This window comes from Pleurodeles waltl, chromosome 7, assembly GCF_031143425.1.
Source record: "Pleurodeles waltl isolate 20211129_DDA chromosome 7, aPleWal1.hap1.20221129, whole genome shotgun sequence".
NCBI classification, from domain to species: domain Eukaryota; kingdom Metazoa; phylum Chordata; class Amphibia; order Caudata; family Salamandridae; genus Pleurodeles; species Pleurodeles waltl.
Genome location: NC_090446.1, coordinates 496,730,782 through 496,751,018, shown reverse-complemented (window position 1 = coordinate 496,751,018; position 20,237 = coordinate 496,730,782). Strand labels below are relative to the sequence as shown.

General features: G+C 43.8%; 1 protein-coding gene across 10 annotated transcripts in view; it reads right to left on the bottom strand.

Annotated features, from left to right (window-relative positions):
* SETD1A (SET domain containing 1A, histone lysine methyltransferase) overlaps window positions 1–20,237 on the bottom strand; it is a 905,198-nt gene that overhangs the window by 732,021 nt on the left and 152,940 nt on the right. For all 10 annotated transcript variants that reach the window (XM_069244167.1, XM_069244168.1, XM_069244163.1 and 7 more), the window contains one exon: window positions 5,821–6,091. In XM_069244167.1, coding sequence (XP_069100268.1) covers window positions 5,821–6,091 — 271 coding nt within the window. The remainder of the gene's footprint in view (window positions 1–5,820; window positions 6,092–20,237) is intronic.

The window sequence follows — 20,237 nt, the reverse complement described above, 5'->3', positions numbered from 1 at the left end:
AATGGTGCTGTGGGGTCCCATGACTGGATACTGGTGCTGGATGCGGGCCCTGCAGATCTACCTGTATTTGAGGCCACTAACATAAATCCTGCACTTTTAACTATTAAGAGGGAGGTGTCCTGCCGATTGGATTGTTGTTGTGGGCAGTGCAGGTCATGGTCCTCCAAACATGACCTCATCCTGCTGTACTGCTGCTGTCCTTTACACTAACCTCTTGTAACCGGTACAACAGCTCACGATGATGGGGAAAGGGGACCCCCACACAAGCCAAGCTGCAGTTTGAGCAGAAAAGGTCCAGGTCGGCGGAGGATGGGGGTGTCATGTGGCACCCATTCAAGTGGCTGAAGACACTTCGTTTGGAACTGTGTGGTGCCCTGGCAAGCCATCTGCAGTAAAATAGACTCCCTGGCAATTCAGATTGAAACTTGCAGAAAGACTGGATAGACCGGCAGAGCTTATCGATGGCACATAGCTTCGAATCTGGAGAACAGCAGAGCACTCGTGCTAGCTGTTTGAATAAACTAGAAAAGCAGCTCTCCCAGGTAATGGTCACGAATCAAGTTTTGGAGGGCTAATCCTGCAGAAACAACATAGGTACAGCTAGAATGGCAGAAGTCAGTCATGTTTTCTCTGAGACAGGTCTATGGAGCAGCTGTTGGCAGACCTGTTCGCCACCTCTGAGTTCTCTTCGGAGTTTTTAGTTATGCGCATCCAAAGATTAACTGGGACGAAGGCTGCCCCTGGGGCTCTACCCTACCCTCTCATAACCAGATTACTGAACTACTGACATCAGGACATGGGGCTCCGCTTGGCAAGAGTGAAGGGTCCATTTCAGTACCAGGGAATCGTGGTTTCCATTTTCCCAGACTTTATTCAAGCGGTTCAGGGAGCGAGCCCACAAGAAGTTCACAGATGTGAAGAAATAGCTACGCAGCAAAGGGATTCGATATGGCTTGCTATACCCAGCTCTGAAGCGGATGGACATGAATGGCAAAACGCACATCTTCATTAACCCTGCATGTGTGGGCCCATTCTGCAAAAGGCATCTGAAGCAAACAAGCTCACCCACAGAATTCAGCAGAATCCGACCCAGAGGTGGGCAATGGAGACTGAATGGATACTGGTCACCAAAGCCTGCTACATCGGAGTCCACCTATTAAAGACATTGTGTGTCTGGAATTCTACTTACAAAACTTTAATCAACTTGTTGTCATATGCTCTTGTTTGCTGGACATTCTAATGTTCCTGCTATAATGCCTGGTGGGAATGGGTACTACAGAACATTGTCATCGCCCATTGTGTGCATCAGTTGCTTCATGCTTTCGGATGTTAAACGCAAACCATTACTGAAAGTTGGGTATTTTAGTGTGCAGGGCGGGTGTGGGGTTGGTGTTTTAGGTTGCAATGTTTTTTTTTGTAATTTTTTTATTTAGTTTACAGCAGGGTCACATACAACCTACTACATTCATGCAGAATACGGTTTAGTTTAATTCAACCGCACATGCCAAGTTCCACAATCAGCCATGGCTATTAGGGCAGAAAGAGATTTAGTAATAATATACTGGAACATCCATGGTATAAATAACCTGAATAAAGGGAAATTGGTGATGGCATACCTAGTATGCCATTGCAGATATTGCATTTCTACAAGAAAAGCATATTCCCCCTGGCAGGCTTTCCATGTGCGCTGCCGTTGATACTACTAATCACACCGCATTTTTGCGTGAGGGCTCTGCATCCTCATACACAAACACATTTGTTTCGTTATGGACACAGCACATTCAGACCTGAACAGGCATTATGTTCTGTTTGAAGGTGATTCTGCATAACACGTGTGCCTGAAATGTTGACGCGCCTGAATTTTTTTCAATCCCCTTTATGGTCCCTCCAGCGCATCACAGCAGTCCCAATAATACAGAGAGAGTGTAGGTAGAAACTATAGACCTGCTAGACTTGATGGATGCCTGGAGACGTATACACACCACTAGTCGCAAATACACATTCCATTCTGTCCTTCATGGTAGTCACTCCTGGACCGCCTAATGGCTTGTCACTCAATCCATCATGGCATAGATCAAAGACGTCACATCAACCGCTTACATTGTCTGACCATTCCCCCATCAAATTGGTTCTCCAAGTGCCTGGTCGTGGGCATCAACACCCCCAGTGATTTCCTAGTGGGGGGCTTCAAAGATGAGCTCTTTGGGAGGAACTCCATGAGGCAATAGAAGAATATCTGAGGCTCAACCAGGGGACTGTGGTTACTCACTCCACAATCAGGAAGGCCTTCAAAGTCTAGATTAGAGGTATTGCTCTATAAAAACATTCTGGAGTGTTGAAATCTGCATGTAAACTTTGACAAGACCTATTGCGGTTGGACACAACCGCCACCACACCCCCTTTTAATGCACACCTCCATGAACGACAGTTTACTCTAGCAGTATACAGAATTTGCTTATACAATGGTAGCATTCCTGAGTAACCTCTCTATTGCCCAGGCATGTGAAGAGGGTGACTCAACTTTTGCAGGGCTATTAATATGGGATTCACATAACTCGTATATGCAATGAAGATGGACACCATATACTCTAAAGAGGTGCAGGCTGGGACCCTTTCTCCCTCTCTCCATCAGGCTGTGATCATACTACTGCCAAACTCTGGTAAAGATCCTGCATACAGTGCCTCATGCAGGCTGCTGTCGCTCAAACATTAATAATAAAATTTTAGAAAGGCCGTTGCTGCGCAGGACTCCTTGCTAATGGAAGATTTTATATTGGTTGTACAATCTGGCTTTGATTCCCATATGTTCTCATCTATCAAACTGTGCACTGTTTTATCAGCACCCCACAGATTCGTGCAGCAGCAATTTCTCTTGACGTGGAATGGGTATATGATTTTTTGGAATGGCCTTTTCTTTTTCAGGTGCTAGTGAAAGCGGGCATTCCCCTGCACTTTATTGCACTCATTAAATTACTGCATGCAAATCTAACTGCCCAAATTCTAGTTAATGGCACTCTGACTGACCATATTCCAATATCTACAGGTACCAGGCAGGGGTGTCACCTATCACCATTCTTGTTCGTGCTAGCTATGGATCCTCTGGCCAGCCATCTGCAGCGACTTCACTCTTGTATTTTGCGCACCGCACCTTCTCATGGCCATGTATGTGGATATTATTTTGTTGTTCATTTGTGACCCTGCATCCAATCTTACCTGCTATTATCCGTGAGACTATACAGTTCAGTCGTTATTCTGGCTTAGCTATCATCTGGGCAAAATCTGTCATTTTCCCACTAGCAGCCTGTACCTTACAGGTTCCTTTTGAACACCCCATTTGTTAGGTAAACATCACAGTCCGATATCTAGGGACAATGTTCCATTGAGATAAACAGAGTATTGTCCAACAAAATTATAGCCAGCGCTGTAACGTCTTGAAACACAGGTGGAACTATGGGTCAAGCTGCCTATATCCATGGCTGGCAGAACTGCCATTATAAATATGGTGATTCTTCCCAGTTTTTCCACAAATGAGACGGGAGGTGAAGGAACTGGGTGACCTTCATCCACAGCACCTCTTTGAGACACTACCCCCGCTCCTTTGGACAGTTTCCTCTACCCGAGAATGAGCCACCCTGCCCAGACATGTCCTCCCAGCTTTCACGACCGGTCTCTGAACTTTGTTCTCTTAACCCTGATTATCCGCTCTACCGGAGCCACCAAATGGGTATCCCGCCTTTATAAAAAAAAACTGCTTTGCCATGCACTAGGGTGCCTTGGACAGCTCCAGAGGCTCAGGAGCTGACATTACCAACTCCCAATGGACACACTGCTGCATGCAAACTAAACTAATCTCATTGAACTACAAGAACAAACTCATACCTTTCAAATATTTGCACCTGTTATATTCCACGCCCGCCCAGAGAGCCAAAATAGAGCCTTCTCACGCATATCGATGTCTGCTGTGCTCCCATGATTATGCAGACCTCCTCCACCTGGCATGGGACTCCCCTAAAATAGGGCCTTTTGGGGGGAGGTAGTGGATGTGATAACAGATATGACTGAGTTCCGCCTGGGACTAACACCCCTGGTTGCCCTACTGGGCTTTTTGAAACAGACCTCGAAGGGAGTGTATAGATTCATTGCAATAGCTCTACTAATGGAAGGAGACGCATGGCGATGGGCTAGGGGAGTCCGTGGGCGCTACATAGACAGGCCTGGTGTGGAGATTTGGTGCACTGCAATACAAATGCAAAATTTATGGGCAGCTATGACCCCATGCCTCCTGGTCAAGGAACATCTGGCAACCCTTCAGAACTTATCTGGCTCGAATTAGGGACTCTGACACCCACTCAATTATGTAAGATGACAAATCAAAGCCAACCCCTTCATCACCCTCAGATAAATAGGAGGCACTACTAGCGGAAGCACCACTGCAGAAAGCCTACACCTGTGTTTTAGACGGTTCCCCCACTTTTGATTCTACTTGTGGCAGAGCTCCTTCAGGGCCGCTAGAATTGTGTTATTTGTATATGTCTGATCATGTCTACTAGTCACTCCACTGCATATTAAGCTATGACCCGAATATACTGTGTATTGTACTTAGACCTGTTTGTGAACATGTAAAAACTCAAAGAAATTTAAAAAAAACTAAAATGGTGTAACATCAATTAAATATCAGGCCAGGACTGGGATGGCCCATGACTGCCGACAGGATGAGTGAACTAAGTTACTGGCTGGCACGCCACCTCTGAAGAGAGATGTTGCAAGTGCATAGGAGATGGGAGGCTGTACCGCCTGATCAAGGACTGATCCACTATGTGTAATAAGATTAAAAACTGAGACTGAGCACAATAACTTCAGGAGCAGTAACTGCCTCTGGTGCAAATCACGCTAATACCACTTATCCCCAAGATGGGTTGGGGAACCACCTAGACCTGGGTTCAGATCTTGGACCAATGGATTGGAGCATGAATCAAGGTCAAGGATTTGGAAGAGTGAAGACACCCAAGGAAACTAACTTGCATTTTGTTGCAATAATGTGCAGTGTTTTAATTTAATTTGCATTAAAGTAGTTTTCTTTCTTACGTAAAGCAGTGGCCATAATGTTAATTCGTTTTTTTGTGTTAATACTGGGTTTTGAGCTTTAGCACTCCTACAATACCACCCTTTAAAATCTGTGGCTGGTCGCCATCACTACTAATGAGGGTAAAGTGCCGAACAAGTTCTACTTGGGCAGGTTTGCAGTGGCATAGTAGGAAGGACCCAGGAACAACTGTGGCAAGCAACCTCTACATAAACCGACACGTCCCAGTAGCTTCTGCCTGACACACAGCCCCTGGAATGGGGTCCGATCTGCAGAGAACAAATCTCAACCTTCAACAGAAGCGATATGGCCCAGGGCATATTCACCTATTGTAAGGGATTCAACTTTTGCAACATAATCCATCAAAGAATTAAGTCTCTTCGGTAGCATTCGAAGTCAAAAGCACTCACCCACTACGTACGGCTGAATAAAAGAGTTGCAGGCCAAAGAGCCAATCTGTGGAGTAAAACCCTCAAATACAAATAAATACTAAACATGGTTGCCCAATCTCAAGAACACCTGCAATTTATTAATTAATCTCACCTTGGACATTAGAATCTGTACTATTGAAAACGATGTTAATTTTCTAACAAAACCCAAATTGTTTGGCTAACTATAAGAAGTTCTGAATCGCCAGCTTGGTGCACACAATCTACTCATAGGGAGAACAAAAGACCATGTTTGGGTGTACTCAGTATGTAAAAGGTGCTAAAAAGTGCCCATAAAGCCTCACTCACCTTTGATATCTAGCTGGGCATGGATAATGTTGCCCATGACTGAGGTGTTGTGCAAATTCTTCACAGTCTCCTTGGCACCGCGAGTGCTTGTGAAGAGAACCTTTGCCAATCCCAGGTGTTTTCGGTTCTTGGGATTGTACAGGATCTCTATCTCTTCAATGTCCCCAAACTTTTTACACATCTCAGATAGAAAATGCTCTTTGATGTTGTCATTGAGACGGGCAAAGGTTACTTCCTTTAGAGGAATCTGTCCAACATAATGCTCGTCCAGCTGTCAAGGGAGACAAGAGAATAGGTTAGAGAATTATGTAACAAACAACTGCAGGGAAGACAGAGACAACAGTTGCTTTCTCTTCTCACACACTTATCAGAATGGTACAGTTTGCAAAAGGAGCACACTTTGAGAAACAAGGAAGCAATAGGCAAATACAAAAGTTACAAGCCACAGGAGCCTTCATTAAATTCTTAATCACAAGTGTCACCTCATAATTGCATGTTCTCAGAACACTAAGAGTTACTATTAGTGTAATGTTAGAGGCAAAACGTTGCCGAATGTTAAGCTGAAAAGTGCAATAATGCTGTTTTCCTCTTCTCACAACCACCTTGTTTAAAAAGAGAAAACAAAATAAAAAGCTTACCCAGCACACTGGATGAGATATCAAACAGATATGGTTCAGTACATAATATCTAAACTACTCAGTGTGAGGCATCTTTAAAATTCGATTTCACAAATTCCCAATTTACCCAATAAGTAAATATTTCCAGAAAAATATTCTAGTTTTCATAAAAATTCAGTGGACATGTTACCCGCTAAAAATCCAGCAGGAACGTTTGTGCTTACAAGCACAGGAAACCAGTAAACAAAGCTGTAAAATAGTTTATTACATGTGACACGTGGAAATGAGCTAAAGGAAATTGTAATAAAAATGGTGGCATGATGTGCTTTTTATAATTCCAGAGAAAGCAATCAAAGTACAGCTAAAGAAGCATTAGCTTTATTTTGATGGAAGCTGGTCAAACATCGTGTACAAAGTTCTGAACCATAAAGATATTTTTAGAGAATAGTTACTAATTGTGGAAAATGTTCAATTTGTGAAAACAGAGCATTTTGAGGGTTCCTCATACTCATGTTATGCAGAATGGAAACAGTACTTGTAATAATTGTAGTTCTCCGCCATGGGTAATCCCTGAAAATTCTCCAGAGATGGTATAAATGTGGACAAGAAGCTGGGATTCTTCTTTTCCACGTCTTTTTAATTAAAAAAAAAAATCATGTTTTCAAATACAATAAAAACTACACAGAAAACATGAGCAGGTGGGCAACATTAAGTACAGTTACTGTTTTTTAACCTATCAGTGACAAATCAAAATGCAGGGCATTTGGCTGAAAACACCACTGCTAAATACAAATTTACAGTAAATATAAAGCAAGAAATTGTGTCCTAAAACAAATGTAAAACTGTCCAAACTGAACCTTTCCCTTCAAATCCTCAAGTGCTGAAAAGCTTCTTCAGATTCACTGGAATTAAACGATATTACAGCCATTGCGATTCCAGCACAACTAAGGATTTGCTGCATGTTCCAAATAATCTTGTTGCAGTGTTAACAAGTGTAAAAGTGACAAAATAATAAAGTAATACTATGACAAAATGTGCTGTATTACTCTGCATAATGTGCCTTGGCACATAATTTATAGTCTACACTGCCGCATTATTTTGTATACGCCTGCCGCATAATTCCAGTGGCCCTGAACCTTTCCCTCTCAGTCAAACCAGTGCCATTCACTTTTTGTTTGACATTTGTGGATGTTCATGCTTAAGTCTTTAAACATTTTAATAAACGGTATCGATGTCAAATCACATTTATCATCAGGGGTCTAGAGAAAAGCCAAAATATGGCTAAAATGGCACCTACAAAAGGTTTACTGTGTTAAGATTCAGCTCTTCCCAGTTTTAAGCAGAGAAGAAAAAAATAGATTTTTACTTCAGTTTTCAATTTGTTAAGTGGCAATTAACGTTTATTTGTGGGGTTTAAAACTACTTCCAAATTGGCGAGGAACCGGTGAGAAACCCCCAGGTGAACCCAGAAGGCTGTACTGTGGAGAGTTGTAGATATTCTGAATTCAGTGGGAGAATATTAATGTTCTCTGCTAAATGTTTACCCTAAGAAAATCAATGCTGAGATTAAAGAAGTGAATAGAAGTAGAGAAAAGGGAAAGAAAGTTTCATTAGTACCTTTTTGCAGTGAATGGCAACATGATTAGATCAGACAGGCTCTTCAGAATACAGAGATAGAGTAGTTTTATTTTAACCAAAAATCTATTACACAGCCAACTATTAGGCCATGGCTTAAAGCATTTTTTTATGACTGTATTCGAAACCTGTACCACTTGATGAAAAATCGAACAAATAAAAATTGTGAATAAAAAAAGTTGTGCATTTGTTTTTTTAAGGTACCCAAGAAACCAAGAGGAAGGTAGAGGTCATAATTCCCACTCATCTTTTGGATTAGCTATAATTGCTAGGTTTTGAATAAAGATTCTGCGAATTTTTTTTTCAAGAAGTAGTTTTGTGGACTCTAACGTTTAACAGAAAGGCAAATACACAATTTGATTGACGCAAAATATCCTATCCGTCTGTGTCCACATAAAAACAGAGCCCCATGCTTAAATCATTCTCATCATTCTCTGTCAAAGTGGGAGTCCCACAGTACAATCAAGTAGCAGTATAGAAGATTTGACATGCAAGAAGTCAATGTTAAAGTGTATTCACTTTCACAGCTTATTCACATCATTAGAAAAGACCCAAAGTCCAGCCAATCAGGCAACAGCACACGTTATAGCATAGAAGCACAGCTTTTCTAGCACAAGTGAGATATATACAGAGAGGACATAAAGGGAGCCTCTATGGAGAGGAAGGTGGGTCGCACGTGAATCTATGAAAGATAACAATAGTGGAGAACTACAGTTAGTTTGTTTTCCCACGGAGGGTAAAGGAAGGAGTGATAGAGTATATATGTACTAAGTAAGAGATGGCCATGCTAATGTAAATGTATATACATATGTACAAATGTTTGTAACTTGACCGACTACAGGCTTCCAGGGAGGAGGGAGGGTGCATGTGAATCTGCAGTGGAACATGCCACTAACAGATGTGCACTGGGTAAGTGACATTTTCCGTTCGATGGCATGTGTAGCTGCAGATACACATGCTGTGCATAGACTACAAAGCAGTTTGTCCTCCCATATAAGAGCGGTGGTTAGCCTGTAGGACTTGAAGTTGTTTGAAATAATGTTCTTAGTACAGCTTGGCCTACTTTGGCTTGTTGTCATGATAATACGTCTACACAGTAGTATTTAGTGAAACTATGTGGTGTTGACCAAGTGGCAGCTTTACATATTTCAGCCATTGGTATATTCCCTAAAAAGCCATTGTCGCACCTTTTTTCCTTGTAGAATGTGATTTAGGAGTAACTAAAAGCTGTGCATCTTACAATCCATCGTGCTAAACCTTGTTTTGATATGGGATTGCCTGTATGAGGTTTTTGGAAAGCGACAAATAGTGGTTTAGTCTTTCTAAATGGTTTAGTTCTATCTATATAGGACATTAAAGCTCTTTTGATGTCTACTGTATGTAGAGCTCTTTCTGCCACAGAACCTGGCTGTAGGAAGAATACAGGCATTTCCACTGCTTGATTTATATGAAATGGTACCACTTTTGGTAGAAATTTTGGGTTTGTTCTTAGTACAACTGTATGCTTGTGTACCTGGAAGAACGGTTCTTCAAGAGTAAAGGCTTGGATTTCACTTACTCTTCTTAAAGAAGTAATTGCCACTAAAAAGGCAACCTTCCATGTTAGAAACTGAATTTGGCACGAGTTCATAGGCTCAAATGGTGGTCCCATAAGTGGTGTGAGCACTATATTTAAATTCCAAGAAGGAACTGGTGGTGTTCTGGGTGGAATGATGCGTTTTAAACCTTCCATGAAAGCTTAAATGAGAGGAACTCTAAATAAAGAGCTATGTTGTCTATTTTGTAAATATGCTGAAATTACAATAAGATTGATTTTTATTGAAGAGAATGCTAAATTAGTTTTTTGTAAATGAAGTAAATACCATACAATCTCTTGTGTTGATGCTGTAAGAGGGTGTAGGAAGGTAGACTCTTTCTAGCCTTGTTACCCCCACTTTTGGCCTGTGAGTATACGTCAGGGTGTTTTTACTGTCTCATTGGGATCCTGCTAGCCGGGGCCCATTGCTCATAGTGAAAACCCTATGTTGTCAGTGTGCTTGATATGGGTCACTAGGATCCTGCTAGCCAGGATCCCAATGCTCATAAGTTTGTGGCCCATATGTGTTCCCTGTGTAGTGCCTAACTGTATCACTGAGGCTCTGCTAACCAGAAACTCAGTGTTTATGCTCTCTCTGCTTTTAAAATTGTCACTGAAGGCTAGTGACTAATTTTACCAATTCTCATTGGCACACTGGAACGCCCATATAATTCCCTAGGATATGGTACCTGCGTACCCAGGGTATTGGGGTTCCAGGAGAGCCCTATGGGCTGCAGCATTTCATTTGCCACCCATAGGGAGCTCAGACAATTCTTACACAGGCCTGCCACTGCAGCCTGAGTGAAATAACGTCCACGTTATTTCACAGCCATTTTACACTGCACTTAAGTAACTTATAAGTCACCTATATGTCTAACCCTCACTTGGTGAAGGTTAGGTGCAAAGTTATTTAGTGTGTTGGCACCCTGACACTAGCCAAGGTGCCCCCACATTGTTCAGGGCAACTTCCCCGTAATTTGTGAGTGCTGGGACACCATTACATGCGTGCACTACATATAGGTCAATACCTATATGTAGCGTCACCATGGTAACTCCGAACATGGCCATGTAACATGTCTAGGATCATGGAATTGTCACCCCAATACCATTCTGGTATTGGGGGGGGCAATTCCATGCATCCCCGGGTCTCCAGCACAGAGCCCAGGTACTGCCATACTAACTTTCCGGGGTCTCCACTGCAGCTACTGCTGCCGCCAACCCCTCAGACAGGTTTCTGCCCCCCTGGGGCGTGGGCAGCCTGGTCCCAGGAAGGCAGAACAAAGAATTTCCTCTGAGACAGGGTGTTACACCCTCTCCCTTTGGAAATAGGTGTGAAGGGGCTGGGGAGTAGCAGCCTCCCCCAGTCTCTGGAAATGCTTTGATGGGCACAGATGGTGCCCTCTCTGCATAAGCCAGTCTACACCGGTTCAGGGATCCCCCAGCCCTGCTCTGACGCAAAACTGGACAAAGGAAAGGGGAGTGACCACTCCACTGACCAGCACCTCCCAAGCGAGGTGCCCAGAGCTCCTCCAGTGTGTCCCACACCTCAGCCATCTTTGATGCAGAGGTGTGAGGGCACAAAGGACAGCTCTGAGTGGCCAGTGCCAGCAGGTGACGTCAGAGACCCCTCCTGATAGGTGCTTACCTTTCTCAGTAGCCAATACTCCTCTGTGGGCTATTTAGGGTCTCTCCTGTGGGCTATTCCTCAGATAACGAATGCAAGAGCTCACCAGAGTTCCTCTGCACTTCCCTCTTCGACTTCTGCCAAGGATCGACCGCTGACTGCTCCAGGACGCCTGCATAACCGCAACAAAGTAGCAAGAAGACTACCAGCAACATTGTAGTGCCTCTTCCTGCCGGCTTTCTCGACTGTTCCCTGGTGGTGCATGCTCTGAGGGCTGTCTGCCTTCACCCCGCACTGGAAGCCAAGAAGAAATCTCCCGTGGGTCAACAGAATCTTCCCCCTGCCAACGCAGGCACCAAACGTCTGCATCACCGGTCCTCTGGGTCCCCTCATCTCAACAAGCGTGGTCCCTGGAACACAGGAGCTGGGTCCAAGTGTCTTCCACAGTCCAGTGGCCCTTCTGTCCAAGTTTGGTGGAGGGAAGTCCTTGCCTCCCCATGCCAGACAGTAATCTTGTGTACTGTGTGAACTGCAGCTGCTCAGGCTTCTGTGCACTTTTGCAAGACTTCCTTCGTGCACAGCCTAGCCCAGGTCCCCAGCACTCCGCCCTGCATTGCCCAACTCGCTGAGTTGGATTCCGACGTCGTGGGACCCTCCTTTGTGACTCTGAGTTGACCGCTGTCCTCAGATCTTTTAAGTGCCTGTTCAGGTTCTTCTGCGGGTGCTCTCTGAGTTGCTGAGTGCCCCCCCTGTTTCCTCCTCCAAGGGGCGACCTCCTGGTCCTAGCAGCACCCAATATCCTCAACAGCGACTCTTGCAGCTAGCAAGGCTTGTTTGCGGTCTTTCTGCATGGAAACAACTCTGCATCCTCCAGCACGCTGTGGGACAACTTCTGACCAAAGGAGAAGTTCCTGGCACCTTCCGTTGTTGCAGAATCTTTGGCTTCTTCCACCCAGAGGCAGCCCTTTTGCACCTTCATCTGGGGTTTAGTGGGCTCCTGCCCCCTTGGACACTTGCGTGACTCTTGGACTTGGTTCTCTTCCTTTACAGGTCCTCAGGTCCAGGAATCCGTCTTCAGTGCTTTGCAGTCAGTTGTTGTCCTTGCAGGATCCCCAATCTCAACTTTACTGTCTTTCTGGGGTAGTAGGGTAACTTTACTCCTACTTTTCAGGGTCTTGGGGTGTGGTATCTTGGACACCCTTAGTGTTTTCTAACAGTCCCAGCGACCCTCTACACACTACACTAGGCCTGGGGTCCATCTGTGGTTTGCATTCCACTTTTGGAGTATATTGTTTGTGTTGCCCCTAGGCCTATTTCTCCCTATTGCATTCTATTGTGTTCTACATTGTTTGCACTACTTTTCTAACTGTTACTTACCTGATTTTGGTTTGTGTGCATATCATTTGTGTATATTACTTACCTCCTAAGGGAGTGTATCCTCTGAGATACTTTTGGCATATGGTCACTAAAATAAAGTACCTTTATTTTTAGTAACTCTGAGTATTGCATTTTCTTATGATATAGTGCTATATGATATAAGTGGTATAGTAGGAGCTTTGCATGTCTCCTAGTTCAGCCTAAGCTGCTCTGCTATAGCTACCTCTATCAGCTTAAGCCTCTAGAACACCTCTAGTCTACTAATAAGGGATAGCTGGACCTGGCCCAAGGTGTAAGTACCACAAGGTACCCACTACAAGCCAGGCCAGCCTCCTACAGAGGGTCAATGTATTTGGATTGACAGTAATATACAAATCATTTCCATTTGTTTGCATAGCACTGTCTAGTAGTGGGTTTTCTTGCTTGCTTAATAATTTCCATACATTCTGATGGGAGTTGTAAATATCCAGACTCTATGACCTCAGGAGCCAAATTGCTAGATTGAGTGTTTTGGGATATGGATGTCTGATTTGACCTCTTTTGTGTCAACAGATCTGGTCTAGTTGGGAGTTTGGAGTGCGGTACTACTGACAGATCTAATAATGTTGTGTACCACGGTTGACGTGCCCATGTTGGTGCTATGAGCATCATGTTGAGTGAAGTTTGACACAACTTGTTGACTAGAAACAGAAGGAGTGGGAGAGGGGGAAAAGTGTATGCAAATATCCCTGACCAATTGATCCACAGAGCATTGCCCTTGGATAGGGGACGTGGGTGTTTGGATGCTAAGTTTTGGCATTTTGTGTTTTCGCTTGTTGCGAACAGGTCTATGTTTGGTGTTCCCCACTTTTGAAAGTATTTTTGAAGTATTTGAGGATGAATCTCCCATTTGTGAATTTGTTGGTGATTTCTGCTGAGGATATCTGCCAATTGATTGTCTATCCCTGGAATATATTGTGCTAATAGATGAATTTGGTTGTTGATTGCCCATTTCCAAATTTTCTGGGTTAGAAGGGAGAGTTGGGATGAATGTGTCCCTCCCTGTTTGTTGAGATAATGCATGGTTGTCATGTTGTCTGTTTCGATAAGAACATTCTTCTGTGTGAGAAGAGGTTGAAAAGCTTTGAGTGCTAGAAAAGCAGCTAATAACTCCAAGTGGTCTATGTGTAGCTCTTTGTGTTTGACATCCCGTTGCCCTTGAATATTGTGATTGTTTAGCTGAGCTCCCCAACCAATCATTGATGCATTGGTTGTGATTATGGTCTGAGGCACATGGTCTTGAAATAGACGCCCTTTTTTTTTTAGATTTGTGAAATTCCACCACTGAAGGGACATGCACATTTGGCAGTGTATCAACACTAGATCTTGAAGTTGACAGTGTGCCTGTGACCATTGTTGTGCAAGGCACTGTTGTAAGGGTTGCATGTTTAATCTTGCGTGTGGCACAATTGCAATGCATGTTTCCATCATTCCTAAAATCTTCATGACAAATCTGACAGTGTATTGTTGATTTGTTTGTATTTGTGTGATTATATTTTGGAAAGCTTGTATCCTTTGTGTATTTGGATATGCTAGAGCTTGCAGAGTGTCTAATATTGCGCCCAAATATTGTTGTATTTGTGCTGGTTGAAGGTGTGAAGGTGATTTTTGGTAGTTTATTAAGAAACCCTAGTGTGTGCAAGGTTTGTATTACATAATGCATATGATTTTGGCATTGCATATGACTGTTTGATTTTATTAGCCAATCGCCTGGATATGGAAAGACATGTATAGGTTGTCTTCTTGGATAGGCTGCAACAGCTGCTAAGCACTTTGTGAATACCCTTGGAGCTGTTGTTATTCCAAAGGGCTACACCTTGAACTGTTAGTGTTTTCCCTGAATAATAACCTGAGATATTTTCTGTATGCAGGATGGATGGGTATGGAAAATGTCACTTACCCAGTGTACATCTGTTCGTGGCATTAGTCGCTGCAGATTCACATGCTGTGCACAGTCCGCCATCTGGTGTTGGGCTCAGAGTGTTATAAGTTGTTTTTCTTCGAAGAAGTCTTTTCGAGTCACGAGACCGAGGGACTCCTCCCATTTCGAGTCCATTGCGCATGGGCGTCGACTCCATCTTAGATTGTTTTGCCCGCAGAGGGTGAGGTAGGAGTTGTGTATGCTAGTAATAGTGCCCATGCAATGGAGTGAATGCGTATGTACATAATAAAGTTTTAAGTAATATATTTACAAATGTTTAAGATCTACTTCTAAACGGCTACAGGCTCCCGGGGAAGCGGGTGGGCGCATGTGAATCTGCAGCGACTAATGCCACGAACAGATGTACACTGGGTAAGTGACATTTTCCGTTCGATGGCATGTGTAGCTGCAGATACACATGCTGTGCATAGACTAGTAAGCAGTTATCTCCCCAAAAGCGGTGGTTCAGCCTGTAGGAGTTGAAGTAGTTTGAAATAATGTTCTTAATACAGCTTGACCTACTGTTGCTTGTTGTGCAGTTAGCACATCTACACAGAAGTGCTTGGTAAATGTATGAGGCGTAGACCATGTTGCTGCCTTACATATTTCGTTCATTGGAATATTTCCTAGAAAGGCCATGGTAGCACCTTTCTTTCTGGTTGAGTGTGCCTTTGGTGTAATAGGCAGTTCTCTTTTAGCTTTAAGATAGCAGGTTTGAATGCACTTAACTATCCATCTAGCAATGCCTTGTTTTGAAATTGGATTTCCTGTATGAGGTTTTTGAAAGGCGACAAATAATTGTTTTGTCTTTCGAATTAGTTTTGTTCTGTCAATGTAGTACATTAGTGCTCTTTTGATGTCTAATGTATGTAGTGCTCTTTCGGCTACAGAATCTGGTTGTGGAAAGAACACTGGTAATTCTACCGTTTGATTTAGGTGGAACAGTGAAATTACTTTTGGTAAAAATTTAGGATTGGTCCTTAGAACAACTCTATTTTTGTGTATTTGAATAAATGGTTCTTGAATGGTAAATGCTTGAATCTCACTCACTCTTCTTAGAGATGTGATGGCAATAAAAAATGCAACTTTCCACGTTAAGTATTGCATTTCACAAGAGTGCATGGGCTCAAAAGGTGGTCCCATGAGTCGTGTTAGGACAATGTTGAGGTTCCATGAAGGAAATGGTGGTGTTCTTGGTGGTATAATTCTATTTAGGCCTTCCATAAATGCCTTTATGACTGGTATCCTAAACAATGAAATTGAGTGCGTAATTTGTAGGTAAGCAGAAATTGCCGTAAGATGTATTTTAATGGAAGAGAAAGCTAGGTTAGATTTTTGTAAATGTAGTAAGTATCCTACTATTTCTTTTGCAGATGCGTGTAAAGGTTGAATTTGATTATTATGGCAGTAATAAACAAATCGTTTCCGCTTATTTGCATAGCAGTGTCTAGTGGTAGGTTTTCTAGCTTGTTTTATGACCTCCATACATTCCTGTGTGAGGTCTAAGTGCCCGAATTCTAGGATTTCAGGAGCCAAATTGCTAGATTCAATGATGCTGGATTTGGATGTCTGATCTGTTGTTTGTGTTGTGTTAACAGATCTGGTCTGTTGGGTAGTTTGACATGAGGTACTACTGAAAGGTCTAGTAGTGTTGTGTACCAAGGTTGCCTTGCCCATGTTGGTGCTATTAGTATGAGTTTGTTTTGACTCAACCTGTTTACTAGATATGGAAGGAGAGGGAGAGGGGGAAAAGCGTACGCAAATATCCCTGACCAGTTCATCCATAGAGCATTGCCTTGGGATTGATCTTGTGGGTACCTGGATGCGAAGTTTTGGCATTTTGAGTTTTCTTTTGTTGCAAATAGATCTATTTGAGGTGTTCCCCAAATTTGAAAGTAATTGTTTAGTATTTAGGGGTGAATTTCCCATTCGTGGGTTTGTTGGTGATCTCGAGAGAGATTGTCTGCCAACTGGTTCTGAATCCCTGGAATAAATTGTGCTATTAGGCGAATGTGGTTGTGAATCGCCAAAATGCCATATTTTTTGTGTTAGGAGGCACAACTGTGTCGAGTGTGTCCCTCCTTGTTTGTTTAGATAATACATTGTTGTCATGTTGTCTGTTTTGACAAGAATGTATTTTTGGGTTATTATGGGTTGAAATGCTTTTAGCGCTAGAAATACTGCTAACAGTTCTAAGTGATTTATGTGAAACTGCCTCTGATGTATGTCCCATTGTCCTTGGATGCTGTGTTGATTGAGGTGTGCTCCCCACCCTGTCATGGAAGCATCCGTCGTTATGACGTATTGTGGCACTGGGTCTTGGAAAGGCCGCCCTCTGTTTAAATTTGTACTGTTCCACCATAGAAGCGAGATGTATGTTTGGCGGTCTATCAACACCAGATCTAGAAGTTGACCCTGTGCTTGTGACCATTGTGATGCTAGGCACTGTTGTAAGGGCCGCATGTGCAATCTTGCGTTTGGGACAATGGCTATGCATGAAGACATCATGCCTAGGAGTTTCATTACCATTTTGACTTGTATCTTTTGTGTTGGATACATGGCCTGTATTACCTTGTGAAATGTTTGAACCCTTTGTGGACTTGGAGTGGCAATCCCTTTTGCTGTGTTGATTGTCGCTCCTAAGTATTGCTGTGTTTGACACGGCAAAAGGTGTGACTTCGCGTAGTTGATCGAGAAACCTAGCCTGTGAAGGGTCTGTATGACGTAGTTTGTGTGCTGTGAACATTGTCTTAGCGTGTTGGTTTTGATTAACCAGTCGTCTAAGTACGGGAACACATGTATTTGCTGCCTTCTGATATGTGCAGCTACTACTGCCAGGCATTTTGTAAAAACTCTTGGCGCAGTTGTTATTCCGAATGGCAACACTTTGAATTGGTAATGTATTCCTTGGAATACGAACCTTAGGTATTTCCTGTGTGAAGGATGTATTGGTATATGGAAATACGCATCTTTTAGATCTAATGTTGTCATGTAGTCTTGCTGTTTGAGCAGTGGGATTACGTCTTGTAACGTGACCATGTGAAAGTGGTCTGATTTAATGTAGGTATTTAGTGTTCTGAGATCTAGTATTGGTCTCAGAGTTTTGTCCTTTTTGGGTATTAGAAAGTACAGTGAGTAAACTCCTGTGTTTTTCTGTTGAATTGGAACTAATTCTATTGCGTCCTTTTGTAGCAATGCTTGAACTTCTAGTCCTAGAAGATCTATATGTTGTTTTGACATATTGTGTGTTTTCGGTGGGACATTTGGAGGGAATTGGCGAAATTCTATGCAATAACCATGCTGGATAATTGCTAAGACCCAAGTGTCTGTTGTTATTTCCTCCCAAAGTTTGTAAAATTGGCTTAGTCTTCCCCCCACAGGTGTTATGTGATGGGGGTGTGTGACTTGTGAGTCACTGCTTATTTTGAGGGGTTTTGGGGCCTTGGAATTTTCCTCTATTTTTTGGGAATTGGCCCCCTCTAAATTGCCCCCGAAAACCTCCCCTTTGATATTGACCCTGGTAGGTAGGCCTTGTTTGTGAGGTTGTGGTTTCTGTAGGTTGACCTCGAAACCCTCCCCTAAAAGGTGTTTTCCGAAATGTGCCTCTGCTCTGCGGGGAGTAGAGTGCGCCCATGGCTTTGGCTGTATCGGTGTCCTTTTTGAGTTTTTCGATGGCAGTGTCTACCTCCGGCCCAAACAATTGCTGTTCATTAAACGGCATATTGAGCACAGCCTGCTGGATTTCCGGTTTGAACCCAGAAGTGCGCAGCCATGCGTGCCTTCGTATTGTGACTGCAGTGTTTATTGTCCTTGCAGCTGTATCTGCTGCATCCATGGAAGACCGTATCTGATTATTTGAGATACTTTGTCCCTCTTCCACCACCTGTTGCGATCTTTTTTGGAACTTCTTGGGTAAGTGTTCGATGAAATGTTGCATTTCATCCCAGTGAGCCCCGTCGTATCTTGCCAAAAGTGCTTGTGAATTGGCAATACGCCACTGATTTGCTGCTTGTGCTGCAACCCTTTTTCCCGCAGCATCAAATTTGCGGCTCTCCTTGTCTGGAGGTGGTGCGTCGCCTGAGGTATGAGAGTTGGCTCTCTTACGAGCTGCCCCCACAACTACTGAGTCCGGTGTTAGTTGTGTTGTGATATATATTGGATCTGTGGGCGGTGGCTTATATTTTTTTTCCACCCTTGGAGTTATGGCTTTGCCTTTAACTGGATCCTGAATTTTTTTTTTTGAATGTCTTAGCATTCCTGGGAGCATGGGAAGGCATTGATACTGGCTATGGGTGGAGGATAGGGTGTTAAAGAGAAAGTCATCCTCAATTGGTTCCGAATGTAAGGAGACATTGTGAAACTCGGCTGCCCTTGCGACCACCTGTGTATAGGATGTACTGTCCTCAGGTGGTGACGGTTTTGGAGGATAAGAGTCTGGGCTATTGTCAGACACTGGAGCATCGTAGAGGTCCCACGCATCGGGATCATCCTGACTCATTGTGGTATGAGCTGGTGAGTGCATCAGTGGTGGAGTTGTTGCTGGTGATGCATGTATTGATGGTGGTGGAGACCGTGGTGGGGTTGTTTTCCTTGCCACCTTTGCTTGTCCTTTTGTTGAAAGGCAAGTTTCTTTTTTATTTTGATTGGGGGAAGAGTGGTTATCTTCCCTGTGTCCTCATGAATATGAAGCCTTCTTTGCGTGTAGTCAGGCTCTACAGCTTGAAGCTCCTCTCCAAATCTGTGTAATTGGGAGGTTAATCCTTGTTCCTCTGTATAGGAACTAGTTTTCGGCTCCGAGGCTGGCTGTTTCGGAACCGAAACCTTTTCGGAAGTCTTTTTAGGCTCCGAAGAAACCTTCTTTGTTTTCGGCGTGGTGTCTCGGTGCCGAAATTCTTCTGTGCCGCTGTCTCTGTGCCGAAGTTTCTCGGAGCCACTGTCTAGGCTCCGAGGTTGCTGTGTGGCGGTATCTCGACCGGAGTCGGATGACTTCGACACTAGCATGCCCTTTTTCGGTGCCTTGGATGGGTCACCTAGTTTTCGGGTTAAGCCATGGCCTGTTGGCGGTGGCGTCCCCTGGGCTTTTGTAGACTTCTCGTGAGTCTTGATTTTTCGACGTCTTACTCACGGTTTGGGGTGTTTCTTCGGCGTCGAGTTCTTCAGAATCCGACTCGCGGATGGAGAAAGCTTCTTCTTCCTCCTCGAAGCGTTCTTGACCTGTCGGCGTGGACGCCATTTGCAGTCTCCTGGCTCTTCGGTCTCTCAGCGTCTTCCTCGACCGAAACGCTCGACAGGCTTCACAAGTATCCTCCTTGTGCTCGGGGTACAAGCACAAGTTACAGACCAGATGGTGATCCGTATACGGATACTTGTGATGGCATTTTGGGCAGAACCGGAATGGGGTCCGTTCCATGAGCCTTGAAGTCGCACGTGGCTGGGCCGACCAGGCTCCGACGGGGGATCGAAAAAACCCCGAAGGGCCACCGGAGCTCTTCAAAATTTGGTGTCGATTTGTTCTAACTAACCCGATACCGAACGCAAACAATACCGACGTTTTTTTCCGAGATTCTAACTAACTTTCCGACCCGAACCACGGAACTAAAAGGAACACGTCCGAACCCGATGGCGGAA